This window comes from Rhea americana, unplaced genomic scaffold (assembly GCF_003343005.1).
Source record: "Rhea americana isolate MKP2758 unplaced genomic scaffold, rheAme1 scaffold_15, whole genome shotgun sequence".
Lineage (NCBI taxonomy): Eukaryota > Metazoa > Chordata > Aves > Rheiformes > Rheidae > Rhea > Rhea americana.
Window position 1 is genome coordinate 2850124 of NW_028185594.1, and position 18850 is coordinate 2868973.

Sequence of the window (18850 nt, forward strand, 5' to 3'; positions counted from 1 at the left end):
TCCTAGACAGCTGCATTTTCTTACTTGTTAGAACATCTGTAATTTGCCATGTCAGTTCAGCAGGAATACAGACTGGATGCTGTCTCTACTGAGGGTCAGCACCAACATGCCCTTTGGCTTTAATAGAAGCAGGGCTACAGTTCTTGGGTGTTCAGGCAGGAAGCCAAAGGCTCGAAGTAGTAAGTGGAAGGATTTAGCGCAAAATGAAAAGGAACTGCCTTACAGCCATCAAATTGCCTGTTTTTCTCTTCTGTAATGCCCTGTGTTTAAATTGACTGGTATTTTATTAGTCTCCTTTTGGTTACTTGATTATGGGAATCTTATTTCAACTCATGCCAGTCCTGGATAATAGTTTTTTCACAGCCTCCACCAACCTAATGCTGGAAGCCACTTTTCTCACTTGAGTGAGTCACCAGCTTCCCTCCACCAGCACATCCACATCCACACACCAGCTGCTTAACAAGGAGGGTGAGGGGCAAGGAGAAGGAGGAAATATTTTTGGAAGCAAGAAAGAGGGAGGCAAATCAGATTGCATGGGCACTGGAGGAAGAGAGGGCAGGTAGCAGCATCAGCTCAGCTGTGTACTCAAGCTAAATAGCCAGTGTTGAGAGGTAATGCTCTTTAGCTCCAGCCCTGTATCACACTGATTCAGTTACTCAGCTTTTGAACTAAGCTGGGACACAGCTGGCCAGCTTGGAACATAGATGGAGTGAATTGAAAATTGCCTTCACATATGTTTGTGGATTTACCTAGCATGATTTAGATGGAAGAGGCATTGGATTGATGCTGCTAGTAAATTAGTGAGATTCTGTCTTTCRCTGCCAGTTTCTTAGTCTCATATGTGTGCAAGTGTGTCCAGGGGAACGGTCCTGTAGCTGCACAGAAAGCCTCACTGCATTTTCTCTTTCTTAGATTTGACCCAGAGAGATTCAATGAGGAATCAGCCATGAAAAATCTCTCCATGTTGGGCTTTTCAGGAAGCCAAGAGTGCCCGGAGTTAAGGTGAGCATAAGGAAAGAGGTCTGTGTGTGTGTCTGYGGCAGAGGGGAGAGAAGATCATTTCAGCCTATTCCTGTTACTGCTGAGACAATCTGTCCAAGCTGGCAAATGTCCTTTGGCAGATTTACATCATAGCTGGTTTTTTATTCTCATTCTTCTCCTACCTCCTCCCTTAGGTTTGCCTATATGGTGGCTACAGTTCTGCTGAGTGTTCTGGTGAGGAAACTGTACCTCCACCCGGTGAAAGGACAAGTCATGGAGACCAAGTATGAGCTGGTAACCTCACCGAAGGAGGAGGCCTGGATAACGGTGTCTAAGAGAAGTTAAGAGCAAGCAAAACAAAGGGCTGAACGTGCCAGCAGTGAAGTTCTGAGCAAGSGCTTTAGAGGGAAGCGTGCTGGCAGCACACTAACTCAGTCAAGGCATTTTACATCCATGTTTTGTTACCTTCTTGTTCTTAACAACACCCCCTACTTGGGTACTTTTTCTAACTCAACCAATGGTCACATTAAAGTAGATTTAATCTATGTGCCTTTTTTATGCTTGCTTTGGGGGTCTCTAGCTATACCCTTGCAAAGGAAGCAATAAAACCTTGCAGTGGTTTCTCAATGAACTGTGAGGTGCTACCTAATCACAGAGCAGGCTCCTGGTTAGATCAGCACCTGTCCAACAGCAGCCAGAGCTGGATAGGAGACTRTGCCGTGGGGATTGCTTCTTTTTGGATCCCAGCTAGAAAGACCTTGGAGGCACAAGGACAAAGTCTTTTTCTAAATTTAGATATTTTTATTCTAAGTGTCTTTCCTTCCCTTCAGCTACAGCTATAACTGTCAAAAGGAGCAGATATATCTTGTGAAAAGTGTATGAGAGTGTGTGAGAGAGAGAAACGAGAGAAATAAAGTGGGGTGAGAATAGCACCACCAGCTCTTGCTCTGTAGTCTTGCCATGCTGTGGGGTTGTAGGAGAAAGGATGACTGAGAAATGTTCATAAACTAGGAGGAATAAAATTGGTTTGGCCCCTGAGAAAACAGAAGCGTTAGTAATAATATAATGAAATGAAATAAAACCACAGAACAAAGCCRTAAGAAAAGCATTCTCCATCCTGGCAGTTCTGAGGGCAGTGTCTAATTTAATCAGCATCAGAAACGATGACAGATGCTTGCAAATCATTCAGCACTTGGGTCAGCATGAAACTGATCATGCAATACTGGAAATGGAGAGTGCTGATTGTTTTTAGGGCTCTGAATTAATGTACTCAATAACTTAAAAGCCTCTCAAAGAAATGTTCCTCCTGCAAAACTGGTGCCAGCCAAAGCAGGTTCACATGCCACATGTTCACATGCCCTTCCCTGCTTCTTTCRCTCTTGTTTGGCTGGAATAGCCAGCTCCTGAAAGATTTTTCATACCCCTCTGAGTGGCTTGTGAGGCAGGAACCTCTTATCCCTTTGTCTCAGTACTGTTACCATCCCACCTCATTTCAGGTGTTGCTCTTTTCTCTTATACAAGATTGTCCTTCACCTGATTGTGATGAGTCTTTTCCTCATTGCCTGACTCCTCTGTTAGGTCAAGTTTCTCGCTCCCTTCCCACCCAAAAGCTGTGTGGTGCGAGCTGTCAGCTCTTCAGAGTTAGCATCTGATGCCAGCCTCTATGGGCATCAGACAAAGAAACTTTTGCTCTTGGGTTTAATGTGTCAGTTCTGCTTTTGGCAGAGCTGTGGAGATTCAGAGCCCCACAGTGCAGTGCATGTTAGAAGAAAGGCAGCACGGAGATGCTCTTCTRCTGTTTTTTGTCTGCTGGGCAGATGAGGAAGGTTGCACAGTTTAGCTTGCTGCCTCTCTCTTGCATTGATTTTTATAGTGAACTACGAGAAAGCACTTGCTATTCTGACCTCCATTTAACTGAAGGTTGGTCATGTCCCCAGATGGCAATTCATGTTAAGCTTTGCTTCACTGCTTATGCAAAACGCCTATTTTTCTTGAAGGTTGCAGATGTTTCCTAGACCACCTGGAGTAATCAGTGTGGTAAAGGATTTTACTTTAAAGCATCCTTTGCAGAGGAGGCAAAACGGAAGTGAAGTTACTGCATTCTCAGGAAAAAATTATAGGATAGTGCTGTCCCTGCTAAGAACTAGGGTAGGAATAGCTGACTTTATCATATAATGGAGTGACTAAGATCTGTTTTCKTGTAGCCACGTGGTAGGAGTGAAGCTTCAGACACCAAGAAGCCTTTTCAAAAGCAATTGTCCAGACTTCTGTTACACTGTTTCTCTGGCTTGTTTGAATTGCACCTGCAAACTACCTTGCAGCAGTTATTTACCAAWTACAAGAATAAAAAATTAGAATAATTCCATGTAATTTATTATGAACTCTGTCAGTCTGCACAGATATCRCATCCCATGAGACTGCACTTGCAACCCAGGCCAGTAGCCAAACCTATGCTACAGGAGCTCCYGACTGGTGTGAGAGAAGAACGTACTGGGGAAAGCCAACGATTAGTTTGTGTTTGCTCAAAAATGCTGTTTTGAAAAGACACCAGTTAAGGAAATGTGTTGAGCACTGAAAGAAATGAGAGGAGTAGGGATGCCCAGTGAGGATGGATCTCTCAAMCATTTGTTATGCACTGCTTGCAGTGGCACTGGGGTCATGGCCACGTTGCTTGCCAAAGTCCRTAAGCTCCCATTCTTTCCTCTTTTTATTATTGGTCATTTCAAACACAGTAAGTTTCAAGATTTAATGCAACACTTTTCAGCCCAGCTGCAGCTCCTTTTCTTATACAGGAAAGCTGCTTTTCTTTGTGGGAATACCCATGATTCAGAGCTTCCTCATGAAGTCTTAATATATTTCTATTGCAAGCTGAAATAGAAGTTTTGTCTCATTTCTCCACTCCCCTGTGTGGACAGTTAGCTGAACTTTTGGCCTTAAGGAGGGCTTGTGTGGATCCAATGTGTTCCCCTCCTCCTTTGTGTTTATCCATTTGCCCTTTCTCCTCTTCTCACAGGAAGTAACTTCTGAGCCCGTGGGGTCTGTTCAGCTGCACTTGACAGACACAGGGGTTTGAAATCTCAAATGTTAGGTTCCTACAAATTTTATGAAAAAAAAGATGACTGGGCATAGGAAAGGGAGTTTGTATTGGAGGTATCACAAGACTGCAGCCAGAGCCAATGCACTGTTAGATGCCAGCCTATGAAAAAGCCTTAGTCAGAGCCTGCATCATAGCAAGCAACAGATTAACCAGTCTCAGAAGTCTGGTCAGTAGAGAATGGGGTTTTGTCAGTACTGCTGCTCATAGACCATGCACTAAGGACACTTCCCAGGCCCAGAGATCCCTTCTGGCCGTAAAATGGAGATGAAGGCATCATCACAACCTGTGGAGAAATGCCTTAGTCTAGAAACAAAGCCAAGAGGAGGAGGAGGTTACTTCTATAACAAGAAAGTTGTTGCTTTTTATGCTTCAGATTCCTGTGCTACAGCAGAAAGCTACTTAACAAATTCCACAGGATGGTTTTGAAAAGCCCACAGAAAAGCTGTCATTTCATTCTCTGGATTTTTACTGTAGAATGAGCTTTTGCAGAGGACTGCGAGCTGTGATGGAAGTTGAGAGGCTAAATATATCTCTGTGCCTGTGCAACCTGCTGCTGTCAGAAGCAGGCAGCCAGCACAGGTGCTGGGAGCAGTCGGGCTATTGCTAATTGATTATCACGGCTGTTCCTGGTTGACAAAGCCTTATGCTTTTGCCCCTTGCAACGGTGGTTTTCTGAGACAGTTGTTGACAAAACTTCAGACAGAATGGCCAACTTGTTGCAGCCAGCCTTCCTCTACCTCCAAGATAGCCACAAATGGTGCTAGGTCTTAATACCTCTAGGTCTTAATTAACCTGAGCTGCATATARAGCCATTACTGCAAAGTGGCAATATCTCTCTGCTGTTCCCAGTAGATCAATAAGTTRTTGGTGACAGTTGTGGCATGCAGCTTAGGGATGAGGACTGAATGTTTTACTTTCCGTCCTGAACTGGAAAGGATAGTCAGCGTAAGTTCTGGCCAGCTGGCTGCAAAACAAAGTGGTTGTTGTTGGGCAGAGTGGGCATTTCCTGATTTAAAACATCTTGGGCAGCTCTTCTGCCTGCKCCCTCTTAGCTGTGCAGTTATCAGATGAACCTGGGGCTGCTGGTAGTACAARCTGGGGAAACAACATATTTATCTCACATACACATTTTGTTTGTGAATATTTTGGTAATACCACAGTTAACTAAAATTGCCTCTCTCCTTTCTGCGGTACTGTGCACACATCTGTATACTGGCAGTAGGAGATATCTGTACAGTGTCACCTGTCAGTCGGGCACAGCTAGCCTTCACAAGGCTTCTGTTGTTGCTATAAAAAAAGGATTCCTTGGCAGGAACCCTTAGATGTAGATATATCCTGACCAGCAGGTTGAGATCTACAGTTTACTGTCTTCCTTTCTTCCTGGGATCCTCTTGCAGCTTTGGGGCAAAAGGAATGAGGTAGAATAATAGACACGTGAAAGCACTTGAGCACATAGATCTTCACCCACTTCTCCATCCCTTTTATTAAGAGTGACTGGGAGGGAGGGAAAAAGCTTTTAATGAGAAGGCAAATCCTCATCACTRGTGAGTTATGCCACCAGGAAGCAGAACTGTTGTGATTATCATGGCAGCTCTTACTGTTTCTTTCCACTTGTCCAAAGCAGGAATTGCTGGGAAATATTGCAGGCATGTTTCTCTGGAGCCTGAGCGTGTGCACCCATATTGGCATCTTTCTCTAGTTGAGCTCAGGACTGGTTTTTAGCAATCACTCTTCAATTAAACAAGAGGCCTGTTTGACATCTCTTAGGATTCAATGCCAGGTTTTTGGCAGTAGCAGACGGGGAAGAGGAACTACCACATGCAGAAAAAAAAAGTTGAAGAAAATGTTCCTCACATATGGAGGGTGGGGAAGGAGAGAAGATAAAGTTGCCAAGGCAACATTGCTTGAAGATAAGTATTTTTAAATCTGTGAATTTAGCATTCAAAACACAGTTGTGTTTCCCACAAAGATTTGAGGGAGGACTGGAGTGGAAAAATCTTTTCCCCTACTTTCCAGGTCATTCCCTTTTCTTTTACAGAGGACCTAGAAACCAAGATAAATGAAGTAAGTGCAATTACTCTAACACTCCTGCAAAGAAAAGCTTTGTTTCGAAGAGGCAAGAAGCACCAGTCATAGTTTTGTATCTGCACCAACATCTCTAACACAAGCATCGACCATCTCTTTAATGGGGAAAGTAGTTTAACTAGATCAGCTAGGCCACTGAAGAGTCACCAGGACAAATCTTGCAGCATTCCAGGCTAAATCCAGTGCAAGTCAGAGCACAAACTCAATTATAGTTGATACTCAGATGTCTGAGTGATGGGAGTCGTATTGAGGTAACTGAGGCCTTTGGCTGTGGACAGAGAAGACAATGCAGGATTCAAAGTGAAAAGAAAGGGCAGAGGAGCCTGGCAAAATGCGGCCCTGGGAAGTGTTTCATTGCCCCAGCATCTACAGTGAAACACCACTGCAGCTGGGCAGGCGATCCTCCAGTGACATTATTAGGTAGGAAACATTTGCTTTTTAGATGGGTGTCAGTGCTGGGGCTGCCTCTGAATCTCTGAGACTTCTGTGCCTGGGTCCCTGCAGCGCGGGGCTCCTCAGCAGCACGCAGGCGCTGGCACGCTTGGCTCCYGCCTCCCGCTGGAGCCAGGCAGGGTCAGCTCTGCCACAAGCCTGGCACTGAGACATCCAACGCTGTGCCTGCTTGGATGCCAACTTTCTAGTCTCACCAAAAAGGCCCCCCTTTTTTTTTTCTTCCTTTTTAACATCTGCTTCCAATTCAGAAATGACTCAGAYACTGCAGCAAAGGTAAAGTGATCATCTTCCCTCTTGCAGCTTTATAGCAGAAGGCSCTGGGTATCCTCTCTAAAAAGCCAGGGCTTGCTGGGCACAGMCATTAGCTGGATTCAATTCTTTAATTTAATTGATCAAACCAGATGCTCCTGTGGTGCTGTGTACCTGCTGGCTCAGGGGCAGCATTTCAGCAATAGACTAAATTCCTACAAGTACGTACTGAGAGCTTTTGGGAAGGAGGGGCTAGGGGAGGAAAGAATAATCATATATAAAAAGTAAGTGCCATTTCACACAGGAAAGCTATTGCCCTGACCAGATTGTCCCAGGTCATGAAACCAAGAAAAGAACAAAAATCGACTGGAACAGTAAGAAGAAGGCAGTAAGTCATATTTGCCTATTTATCTTTTGGGATGAAAGAAGGGAAGCAAATGAGGGTGTGTGCAAAAGCAAAGATCRCGCTGTCAGGCTGTGTAAATTGGTACCTGGTAGCAGCGTTTCATATTGGCTAATACAGAATAAGCAAGGCCCAGATTGCGATGACAAGATCCCCTTGTCAACTTCCCTACATCTTCATTGATAAAGCCTACTAGCAGTTTGAAAAATTCAGGTTTTTTCCCATGTTGCTATTGGGTACTCTATTAGGATTCACTGTTGTCAGATGTGTTATTTTTAAGTGAGGGACTAATATTCAGGCCCTCACGTCATCACTAACATGAAAATACATACTCTGGCTTTGTGGTTCCTTGGACTGAAAACGAACTGCCTGGCTCGTGTGGGGTTTGTTAGCTGTGGATTACTGATTACATTATCATGTTTATTCCACCCTTCCCTTTAAGACTGTTAAAAGACTTTAAGACTGTTTAAGGCTGAGCTGTTTTATGCTGCATGCTGATGCTCTCCCTCCATGCACTTGCCTTGCAGCTGAACCGTGGGAGATGCAGGCACTCTGGCATGTCTAATAACAGAAATGCAACAATTTCAATCCCTGCTCTGCTGGCTTTAGCACCCAGTATGTCACGAGCTCACTGTACCTCCATCCTCGGGTGCTTGTCGGTCAGCCTGGCACAGTGACGGGGTTCGCGATGCCGTGGGCAGTGCCCCGCAGGAACTGGGTTGCTGCACCACAGGGAGAAAAGACCTGCTCCTGCATTGCAACATGCACTGGCATTCCCACGTAGCTCTAAGCTTCCACAAACAGCATTTCCAGGCCTAAATCCTTGCCTTCCAGCAGCCTGGCTCCCACCTGCCACCATCTCACCTGTGGGGAAGGGAGGCTGCCCCCTGTGTGCCAGGTTTGCTGAGGAGCATCTCCTGGCTGTGTGAGGTTGCCATCCTGCCTCWGCAGGCTCTCCTAGGAGCCTGAATGGGGAAAAGTGGCCCTGGGAGGAGGAGAACAAGCTGTGTGAGTTAATGGGAGCTGACAGAGATGCCTGCAAGAATACACCATTGCGTATCACAGAAAATCAGCCAGAGCGTGACCAGTGCAGGCAGCTGCCCCACCACATTCATTGGTGAGTAAAGTACTTGGGAGCACGGAGGATGATTCAAGCACTTAGTCCTTCCACTATGCAGAGTTCACATTAAATTTGCAGGAGTCTGCGCCTTTCACTTGATGTTGTTGCTCTTGTAAAAGAAAGGAGCAAATTCACTGCTTGTTAACGGACTGCTCCAAATTAACTTCAGGTGTGGGCCTGAGCCTGAAAACCTTTGTATGACTTTGATTATTATTTATGCTGTGTGATTGCAGTGAATGACACTGGCTATTTATATAATAGCCTAGCACAATGGCACTTAAATCTTAGTTGTGGCTTGTAGGCATTTAAAACCAAATTTTTGAAGCTATTTAGGTATTTAGATTTTGAATATCCCATTAASTACATACTTGACCGTTTAAGTGCCTAGATGTCTTCGCAGATCTAGTATTACTATAATTCAGAGAAAACAGGAAATGATGTAGGGGGTTGCTGGATCAGGCCTCTAGTTTCATRTCCCATCAGAGATAAGTACGTAGGGCCTGTTGCTATTTATATCATCGCTTATAGAGAACCTCTTTTGTGCTTGAAGCACCTTGATGGTGACTTTTACATAGTAGAGATAAAAATTCTGCAAACCTACATCCTGCAGTAGTCTTTATAATAGCTGTACTGTGCCAGTGTGGTAATCACATTTTCTCAATTACCTTTAAGAACTGGGATTCCTTATCACCTCTGTGTTTCTTTCTCCCGCTACTGCACAGGTCTTGAAATTGTCATCACAGCTAAAAATCCTCATTCTGTAAATTAAACTGTGATTTAAGAAAAAAATGTACTCTGCAGCCTCCTCATAAAGCTCCACTAAGTCTTTTGCTGATGTGACTCACTCAATTACTCATGTGGGCAGACTTTCAGATAATAAAAGTAGTTAATGGAAAGCAGTGAGAAATACTGCTGGTTCCMGAGGAGGCAGGGGAGGGGGAAGGCTACTGCGGGTATTTTATCCTAAGTGCTGCTAAATTCTTAGAGCTTCCAGCCATTTTTTAAGATAAAGATTTCTCCATTCTGTTATTTTCTTTGTATAAAAACAGCTTGAAAAATCAGGTTGGCAGTAGAGGAACAAAAGTACAGCAGTTGTATGTGTTTGTTCCTCTCCTCCCCTTCCTACATGTTAGAGATGATAGCCTGCCTGTGCCCCAAAATAATCTCTTTATCCTAGTTACGTATACACTTAAACAAAACTCAATACTCTAATGAGCCCTGGATTCCTGAACCAAGGAGTACAGCTAGCAACTGGCCTAAATGAGCTCTTTTGTTTGAGATGTTACATGTACTGACAAGAAGCAGATTTTTCTGGAATAAATAATAGGCCCTTGAGATTCGGTGTGCTGTAGGTCAGGTAATATAGCTATGAGGCAGATTTCAAGCGGACATTTTAGGCAGTGCACACTGGAGAAATACGGGACTTTTCAAAGCTGGTGAGCCAGGAAGCAATTGAAGAGTAGTAAACCACCAATTTGATGTGAGAGGCAGCTTAGGTAATGAAATTGGATGTGTATGACGGCTTCAGAGGGAATGACAATTAAGACAACACTAGAATTAGCAGAAGCGGACAAACTCGCCAGAGCTGAGGGCTGGTAGGCATTAGCAAAGCGACCGAAACAGTTAACTTCATGGCTCCGAAGCTGCCAGATGTTTGAGGGATGTGCTACGGCAAACCGTGCAGCCCCTTCTGACACCGGTGACTGAYGGTGAGGAGGGAGGGGACATGACTGGGTGCTCGCTCCTTGTGAGGGTAAGCTGCGAGGGAGACCAAGGCTTGACTTATAAAATAGAGCTTCTAGCACAGAGAAGCAGTGCTTGAGTGTTGAGGCTGTGGACCTAAGTAAGCAAGCTGTCGGATTATATTTAGCAGATATACACTGCAGAGAGGGAAGGAGGGGAACTAATGCATAGCTGGGCTCCACGGTATTGYGGTATTGCACATACAGAGCAAGGAATGAGGCTGTTTAGAGAGGATGAATTACCTCAGTGTTTCTGATTCAAATAAATCTCTGTGAGGCCAGGGAGCTGTACAGACCTGCATGATTACTTTGAACAGCAGAGCTCAGCTTAATTTATCCTTCAGTAATGGCACAACCCCAGACTGGGTTAGGTGAAGGCCCACCAACCTACAGCCCTTGAGCTGTTCACATCTGRCCCCATGCTGGGGTTGTCTCCCACAGCAATCCCATTCCCTAGCTGAGAAAGCAGGAGCAATAGGGGCTCCTAAAGCCAATGTCACAAGCCGCTGTACCCCCTGACTGCACATCCAGATGAGACCCCAAACCACTAGAAACTTGTTAGCAAAGACTGGCATCTCCAAAGTGTGTCATATGCCCTGTCCCATTTAAATTTAGGGGTGTGAACACCTCACTCTATTGAGTTATTTGGAAAGCCTGGTCCTAAAAAGACAAAAACGGAAAAAATGCCTTAGCCCTATGTGAGACAGATCAAGTCCTAGCTGTCGATGTGTGATAGTCAGTATTCTGGGTCCTGTCACATATACCAGGGCTCCACTCYGTCCTGCATCTCTGCCTGCCTAGGAGCCCGTGTCCCGGGTACAGTAGGATAGCTTGATCTGAGTTTAAGCTACCAAAGGAAAGGAAGATGTGGCATGCACTATTTTCTTGAATATGCCGCATACAGTAGGCTCTTASATCTTATCTGAGGTGGTAGATCTGTCTCGTGATCATATTCCTGCTTTCATCACAGGTCCCACGATACAGGATTTCACACGCATGAATTGAGAGGTCTGCTGATATATAGGGAAAGAGAGAAGCAACTTATCTCATACCAGAAATTTGTGCCAGAGCTATGGAGTGCCCCTAGATTACCTGAGAATCGGGTCAATGCTTTAACTGTTAAGGCCAGGTTTCTGCTGATCTGCAAGGAGATTGCAAAGCACACCAAGGCAGGACCAACACTAAGTACTCTAAGGGGAGAGACGAGGAAACAATCTCGCGTAGCTAGACTGCTGCACTAGTTTTGTGGAGTGACCAGGTACCTATTGGTAACACTATAGGCCAACAGAGACATTTCTGTTTTTACTCTTCTCTTCAAGGAGGGAAAAAGAAAAAAAATCAAATCTGACCTCCTGTACCAAGATGAGATGGTGGAAAGAGAAGCTGTCTTCAGAGGGACTCAAGTAAAATGTTTTAAGCCAACACATATATGTAAAAATGCTCCTTTTTTAATATCAAGTATGATATTAAAAAACAAAACAACCACCACCTCTAAACTAAATAGAACTACAAAAACTATGTGAACAATGTTAAGATCGCTTGTACTGAGAAGAAACGGTTAGGTGGGAAGAAGTAGTTTGTAACTGAGGTTTATCTGAGTGCAGGTATTAAGGCCAGTGTTGGAATAAGCTGAGAACTTAACGTGTGACTGCTGTTTGCACTGTGTCTACCCACCAGAGCAGGTTTGTGGGAGAGAGGCAGTATCTCCCGCTCCTGCATTTTTTAACCTATCCTAAATTTCTAATTAACAGCCCAGGCCCCACCAAATTGGTGAAAGGAAGGTATCAGTGAGGCCAGGATTTCATGCCCGTAGTATTTAGTGGGGAATTCAAGTGCAGAATGCAGAACTGGGTCACCCTCTGCCTTTGGCTCTGCCAGCTTTCACGGGGGAGGAATTTGGCCCTTTGTGTTCAAAACGACTCAGATTTGAAATGCTGGCTTTTCTGCTWCAGCTCTGTCCTGTGGGAATTCATGCACCCTGCATGGCACATCATTTAAAAGTACAAAATCTAGGTTATAGAAAAACAGAAATCTAAAACATAGATTTTTCCTAAGAGCATAATGAGTTGCATCTCTTGCTGATATATTTATAAACAGTCTTCATGAAGGAGGGAAGCTGGCAGATTAGATGTTAAAATCAAAATTCAGTGACACTAACAAATTCTACTTGCAAGTCTTTTCCATGTAGCTCTGCATTTCAGAGAACCCAGAAGGTGACTGAGCATTTTCTGGTGTYGCAGAGCAGGGTTTGACAGTAGCCCTCACCCTTGTAGCTTGCCACTTTCAGATTTTCAAGACAGCAGGATGTGTGTTCAAGCCATTAGTGGACTATTTTGATGAACTCCCCTCAGTTATTATCRCAGGTCACTGCAACCATTCAAGTCCTCTGCTATAAACACAGTTGTTTAGAAATGTTACTTGAAATAAGCATCATCATCAACCTCACCCTTTGAGCGTGAGTGTGTGTGTGACACACAGTCTAGAAGCTGGTTAAAATGATTTGATCGGCTATACTGGTGTAAGTACACAGAAACACCTTCGCGTTGGTGCATGGCTCACACCGGATTAGGTCAACCTTGCCCCGGTCCTAACAGTCTCTCATGGGCCTTCAGCGCAGACTGATAGACCTTCTACTTGCACAACAGGAATCACTTACAGATCTTGGTCTCTTGCCTGACCCTGGCTACGACCGCATATCACATCACCATTCTTCAGCAGCCTGGGCGAGTATTGTTCTTGCTTTTCTTCAGAGGGAGAAAATCAAGGTGCAGAGGCTGTAACTTTGAGTAGTTAGTAGCAGGATGGGTATCAGAGCTGAGACTGTAACTCTTCCCYGCTAAATGCTCAAATGATTCAGAGATGTCTCTGCTCTGAAATAAATGCGTCCTTTAAGCTGCCTCTCAGGGAAGCCTGCCTGCCTTTTGCACATAAATATTCTGTCAAACCAGTTTCATACTGAGGTGGGTGAAGCTGCTGCGACTGATGGGGAGACATCAGTCTCCATCTCCTGTTAGTCAGTACTGCATCATTGAGATTTGTGCTGTTACCATTACAGTCAAAAGTAGCTGTGGGTGAGGGAAAGGAGTGACATGCTCCTAAGTGTTAGCCAAGCTGGAGGACAGGGCAGTCAGGGGAAGGAGAGTGAGCGAGCTGCCAACTGTGGTAGTGAACAGAAGCTGTGCAAAGAGGAGCTGCCTCTGTAGCACTGTGAAAGGGGACTACTTGACCAGATGTGCAATGGAAGCAGAAATGACGACTTCATACATTTATTGATTTATTACCCTTTCCATGTTAGGAAAGGGTAATAAATCCATATGCTTTCTATGCTAATTCCAGGAACAACTCATTTGTTTGGTGGCTCCTTAGAATGTGCAAAGGCCTAAAACTTACTTTTTGAAGTACATCATGTGATTAAAGCATGATTAGAAACAGGACAGGATTAAAAATGTTCCAGGGACCAAGTTCCTGGAGTCATGTGAGTACCTAAAAATCTGAACTATCATTAAAACCAGGAAGAAACAGAAGCCTTAGAGAATGGTTTTAACCCTTGTAGCTGCAAAGAAAACTTGCAAATGTGAACAAGATATAACTAGGCCAGTTACACCTGCTAGAGTCTGCAGTGAGCCTCAATCAAGAGTTGAGAGAGGATGAATTTTCTTCTGCAGCATAGTGAAGCACTAACTCCACAATCCTCCCTTTAGGATCTGTCTCTTCAGCAGCCAAATCAGACCTTATCTGAGTGATGCCACAAGGGTCARGACAGGGTGGGAAAGGACTGGCAGCTGGTTGAGGTTGGCATCTTGGAAAGGGAATACTGGCAGGAAAAGACAACAAATTTGAGCTGTTCTTTTTGCTTTCTTTTTTCTTCTCCCCTCTGTCCCCTGGAGTGTTTTGTTTCCTTTGAAGGGAAACTGATGAGCAACTGTGCTTTGTGCTGGCTTCTCCTCTTTGAGACCATTTGTTGTCTGTTTTCTTTTAAAGTCCAAAACGTTAGAAAGAGATCATTATTTTTCCTCTTTAACTTGACCTCTTCCTCTCTTGGAGAGATTCTCCCCTTGTACTGGCTGTGTCCTCACACAGTGCTACATTGAAATCAGGTTCAAGAGAAAACTCGAACTCCTAGAAAAGAGCTTGATATTTCGAATGAGACATGTCCTAGCACGGAAGGGCCGAATCTCTGCAACACATCCTGCCCTCTGTGGAGGGGCTGTTGGGTATGAGATGTCAGTCGCGTGCTGCCTCCATCTGCAGAGTTTCTGAAATAGCCCCTGAATAGTTAYGGCAAATACTTCGTTGAGATGCAAACTAGTCCTACTTCTCCTACTGTTTGTGTGGGACGCAATTTACCCAGCAGCAGTTTCTCATGAGCAGGAAGGTTATCAGTGGTTGCAGTCTCAGTGCCCAGCAAACTGCTGAATGCCCAAGGAAGCAGGAGACTCAGTGGCTGCAGGGTGTGGGGAGTTGCAAGCATTGGATGCATATGAGCGCATTTGGGCTGTGCCTTGAGGGCATGTCCCCTGACATTCGGGAATAACCTTGGCAGTTAAAGATATCTCACTCTGCTATTAGCTTCCAGTGCTTTGGATTATTGGACTGGTAAAGACCTGCCATCCAGCTAGAGGCAGATCCACGCGTTAACTGAAGCAGGCAGGATAGCACAAAAATGTTTTTGTTAGGGGAATGGAGATATATAAGCTACAGACTGTTTTCTTCAATCTCTTGATTTCTCCTCCCTCCCCCATGCTCCCTGTAAACGTTTCCTGCTGACTGGGTAAGAAGGCCTGGGCCTATGCGTATGGTCAGTGGCATGACCATATGCTCAGTGTCAGAGTCCAGCTGTTCCTCATCCTTGTCCAGCTGAAAATGTGCTAGGTTCCRTGTAATGTAGCAAACATGGGGATTTTCAGCTTTTCTTTCTACCTTTTACAAAATGTAAGAAGCTTTTTATTAAGGGGAAAAGTCTTGGAAATGTGAACCTATGAACACTAGAGCAGAGCTGTTTACACAAGAGTACAGAACCTGCAGCAGTATCTGTCAGATATCTGACTTGGGCGTCTGTCTAAACGGGATGTTAACTAACATACCTAGATGTCATGACCATGCTGTTCAGGTTTCCATACGGGAAAGAAAATGGAAGAAGCTTGTAAATGAATGAGTTCATTGTGATGTCTCCCTGTGGTGCCAAAAAYGGACGATGGCCTTTGAGCTATGCCATTACCACTTTTCTCCAATTAAAAATTGGTTATTCAAACTGTGGGACACACACAAGGTGCCCAGCTGTGACACTGCACATGACCAAGTAGTTTGCTTGTCTCTGCACATTTCTGTGAGCAGGGGACTCCCCTGGGTGACTGGCAGAGGTAAAACATCATGTGTGCGAGGGAACTCAGCATAATATTGGTCTCCCTCTGCTTTCAATCTCTGCCCCCAGCTGGGAGTCTCCCGCTAGGTGCTTACCTTACTATTATATGGTGATTGTTTGCACAGTGTGTTTAGGAGCAAAATACATTTGCTTCCCAGCCTTAAAGCTATTATGCTAATGTTGCACAAAAGCATTAAAAGGGAAAAAAAAAACTTGAAAAAGTTAAAGTGTGTAATTTTGCAACTAAGGCTGGGGGAGTTAAAAAGCTTAAAATTACTTTAGCACWTCACTTCACTTGACAGATGGGAACTAATTTATGTAAATTTAGGGAAGTGGTAGTTGGATTCATTAGTCTAATTTAAACACCATTTCTAATTATTTTTTGTATGTGTAGAGAGGATTATAGGATAGCCATTGTTTTGACAGCAGGGTTCTTCATGTATAAATTTAAATCAATAAAAGACTACTCTGGTAAAAAAAAGTGAACATGCTGTGATAGCAAGCACCTAATTATGCAGGCAGGTTAGACCAGCTACTCTGGGGAACAGGGGAGTGTGCATATATCTCAGATAATCCTTTCCATTATASCCTAAAATTCACTGGCAGGGCTGCTGAGAGGTCAAGAAGCACCTGACCCACGGATGGGAGCTCTCTGCGAAAACATCTGCTGGCGCGGAGCTGAGAGCAGATGGCCCCTCGCAGGTTTCCACCGAACGCAGGCCCTGATGGCACCCAAAAGTGCAGAGAGAGGATGACACAATTAACAGTTCCCCCTCCCTGCAACCTGGTGCTACTAATTTGAGTTAAAACTCATAACAGCATTGTCGGAAAATCTTCCCCTTAACATCTTCACAGCTTTCTCCTTTTGCCAAGAGAAGGATCACACAGGGTTACAACCGTGGGGGGTTGCCAAATGACAGCTTGACTTGACACCTGAGAAGCAAATGAAGACAAGGGAAGGAAAACCTCAGCTTGCTTCCAGCCTGGCACAAATGCAGCACCCCGGGAAGGCGGCGCGAGTAACCACCGGAGCCGCAGCAGGGCCAGGTGCGGCTCAGGGGGAGTCCAAGCTGAAGCGAGYGTGGGGAGGGCGCAGGAGGCCCAGTGCCTCGGTGTGGAAGTGTTACTCATCTGCAGGAGGCTGAGGCCTGGCAGTAGAGGACTCTCGGAGCAGTGGGACAAGGCTTGGAGCGCCACACAGTACAGCAGCACCTTGCTGGCTGATCTTGGTTGACTTTTCTCCCCAGTGCCTCTGCAGCAAAGGCTCTGCTCARCTCTCTCAAAAGGCGCTTAACAATTGCTAGAGGCACTGACAACCAGGATTTACTCCTTAATTACAACAAAATCAACATTTTTGAGGTGTAACTCATGTTTTTTAAACCTGCTGGGTAGAGGGTACCAAGAATGAGGCTGCACAACACTCAGTTTGTCAGTCCATGTAGTTTTAGGGCAGCGAGCACCAGAATGCCCTGCAGAGAGCAGCGGGAGGCCTGACACCACACCAGTACAGCTGCATGGAGCATGTGTGCTGTTGAGCAATGACCTTCCTTCCTCAGGTGCATGTCGTGGCAGGAGGGATCTCTAGCAGGGTATTTTGTGATCCCCAAATCTCTGTGATATTAAGACTACTATGGCTGCAAAATATGAATGTCTGTTGGCACCTCAACTGCCTATAGAAAAATTAAAACACACAATCAAGTAGCTGAAGTTGTGAATTTTAACCCACAGGAAAAAAAATGGGAGAAAAATGCTTTGCACATGAGGATTTTTAAAGCTGTGTTAACGAACACTGAGCCTCACTCATCTTTCACACGCAAGAACCTTTGCAAGCTAAGAGGAAGATGTCTCCAGGCAGACATCCCTCAGGCCAGGGATTTCTATTTTATTTCTCTTTGAAGGGAAGAAACTTAAAAGAGCTGTCCCAAAGACTGCGGGTTTGCTGAGTGACCCCACCAAGTGTTTGGGATCTATGTGTAATTGTAGAAACCACCTGGTGCCTAGCTGGATGCCTTTGGGCCAGCTTTCAGTGCATGAGAATAACCCTTCCCAGAGCACCAGTTTTGTGCACTAGCACTACAGCACTCGATCATCTCTACCTGGTGCCTCTGAAGTGTGAAGGCTGGGAAAGCGTCATGTTACCATGTCAGAATATRTGAAGAATATAAACCCAGGGCTGCCCTACAGTAAAAGCAGGAGCTCTGTGGAGCCTCCTGGGAGCATGACCTGACTAACCACAGCTGTAATTCATTTCTGAGAGGGGAAACGAGCTCCCCTTGAGAAAGCTGYAAGGCTTCAGCTGAGCAGGCTCATTATTTCTTACAAGGGAGAAAGGTTGCTGTTAGGTGCTGATGAAAGAATGCAGTAGGGAATTCAACTATTCAATACTGTTCTAAGGGTGAGCATTTTCACCGCAATTTTAGAGACAGAGTGACTTACCTAGGACAAAAACAAAGTCTATGTTAAAGCCAGGAGCTGACCAAACAGATCTCATGACTTCAGCACCGCGCTTTAGCCATGGCTGTCTTTTCTCTGTTTCAACCGACCTTTGATTATACACTTTTCTCTGTTAAAGTTGAAAAGCTGACTACTTGGCGGCTGAGAATTTACCCTTCCTCTTGCCCCTGTACAATAGCTGCTTTTCACATGGAATCTGCACAAAAGAAACATTTTGTTCTTCCTCTGCTGATCAGAAGAGCCGAGCAGCAGTTACATTAAAAGCATAAGGGCCTGACCCTAGCACACATTGTATTCAAAAACAAAGCTTCTATTGATATCAATGGATGTGGAATTAGACCTCTGCTCTGGAAGAGCACTGCTAGCAAGATGCTGTTAAGTAAGYTAATGCAAAATGATATATATATATAAAAAGCTAAGGCTTCATAAAATGAAAATACACATTAGAAGTGGTTCATAAACAAATGCTACTTTCAAGGTTCCCCAAGGAACACACTTGTCCCCAAGTCACAAACTTGAAGGGAAAAAGCTCCAGTCCCGCGTATTTCAGCATATTCCTGACCTCAAGCACGTTAAGTTGCCTCATTAACCCCACCCTGCCCACATACGTGAGAAACTAGTACGGGGACGCGGTACCGGCACCACACTCTCGGTGCTGCCGGGCGCCGCCTCCGCCCACCAGCGCCTACAGTGTGCGTGTGGGGTGCAGGAGGTGGAGAGCCCAAAGCCAGGCTTCAGCGCTTCGCTTCGCTCCCAGCGAGGCGAGGCCCCGAGGAGCGGCCCAACGGCCACCCGGACGCGCGGGCCGGCCCAACGGTCGCCGGCCCTCAGGCGCCCTCGCCGCTAGCTCCCCCTCCCGCCGCGGCGCGGCGCGGCGCGGCGGGGGAAGGGGTTTCCCGGCGCA

The 18850-nt window shown here is 45.2% G+C and overlaps 1 protein-coding gene across 2 annotated transcripts in view; it reads left to right on the forward strand.

Annotated features, from left to right (window-relative positions):
• The window catches only part of CYP20A1 (cytochrome P450 family 20 subfamily A member 1), a 16900-nt gene extending 13549 nt beyond the window's left edge, over nucleotides 1–3351 (forward strand). For both annotated transcript variants that reach the window (XM_085299349.1, XM_085299350.1), the window contains exons 12-13: nucleotides 913–1002; nucleotides 1176–3351. In XM_085299349.1, the coding sequence (XP_085155475.1) occupies nucleotides 913–1002; nucleotides 1176–1326 (241 nt within the window). In that variant the 3' untranslated portion in view covers nucleotides 1327–3351. The remainder of the gene's footprint in view (nucleotides 1–912; nucleotides 1003–1175) is intronic.
• Nucleotides 3352–18850: the final 15499 nt, after the last annotated feature.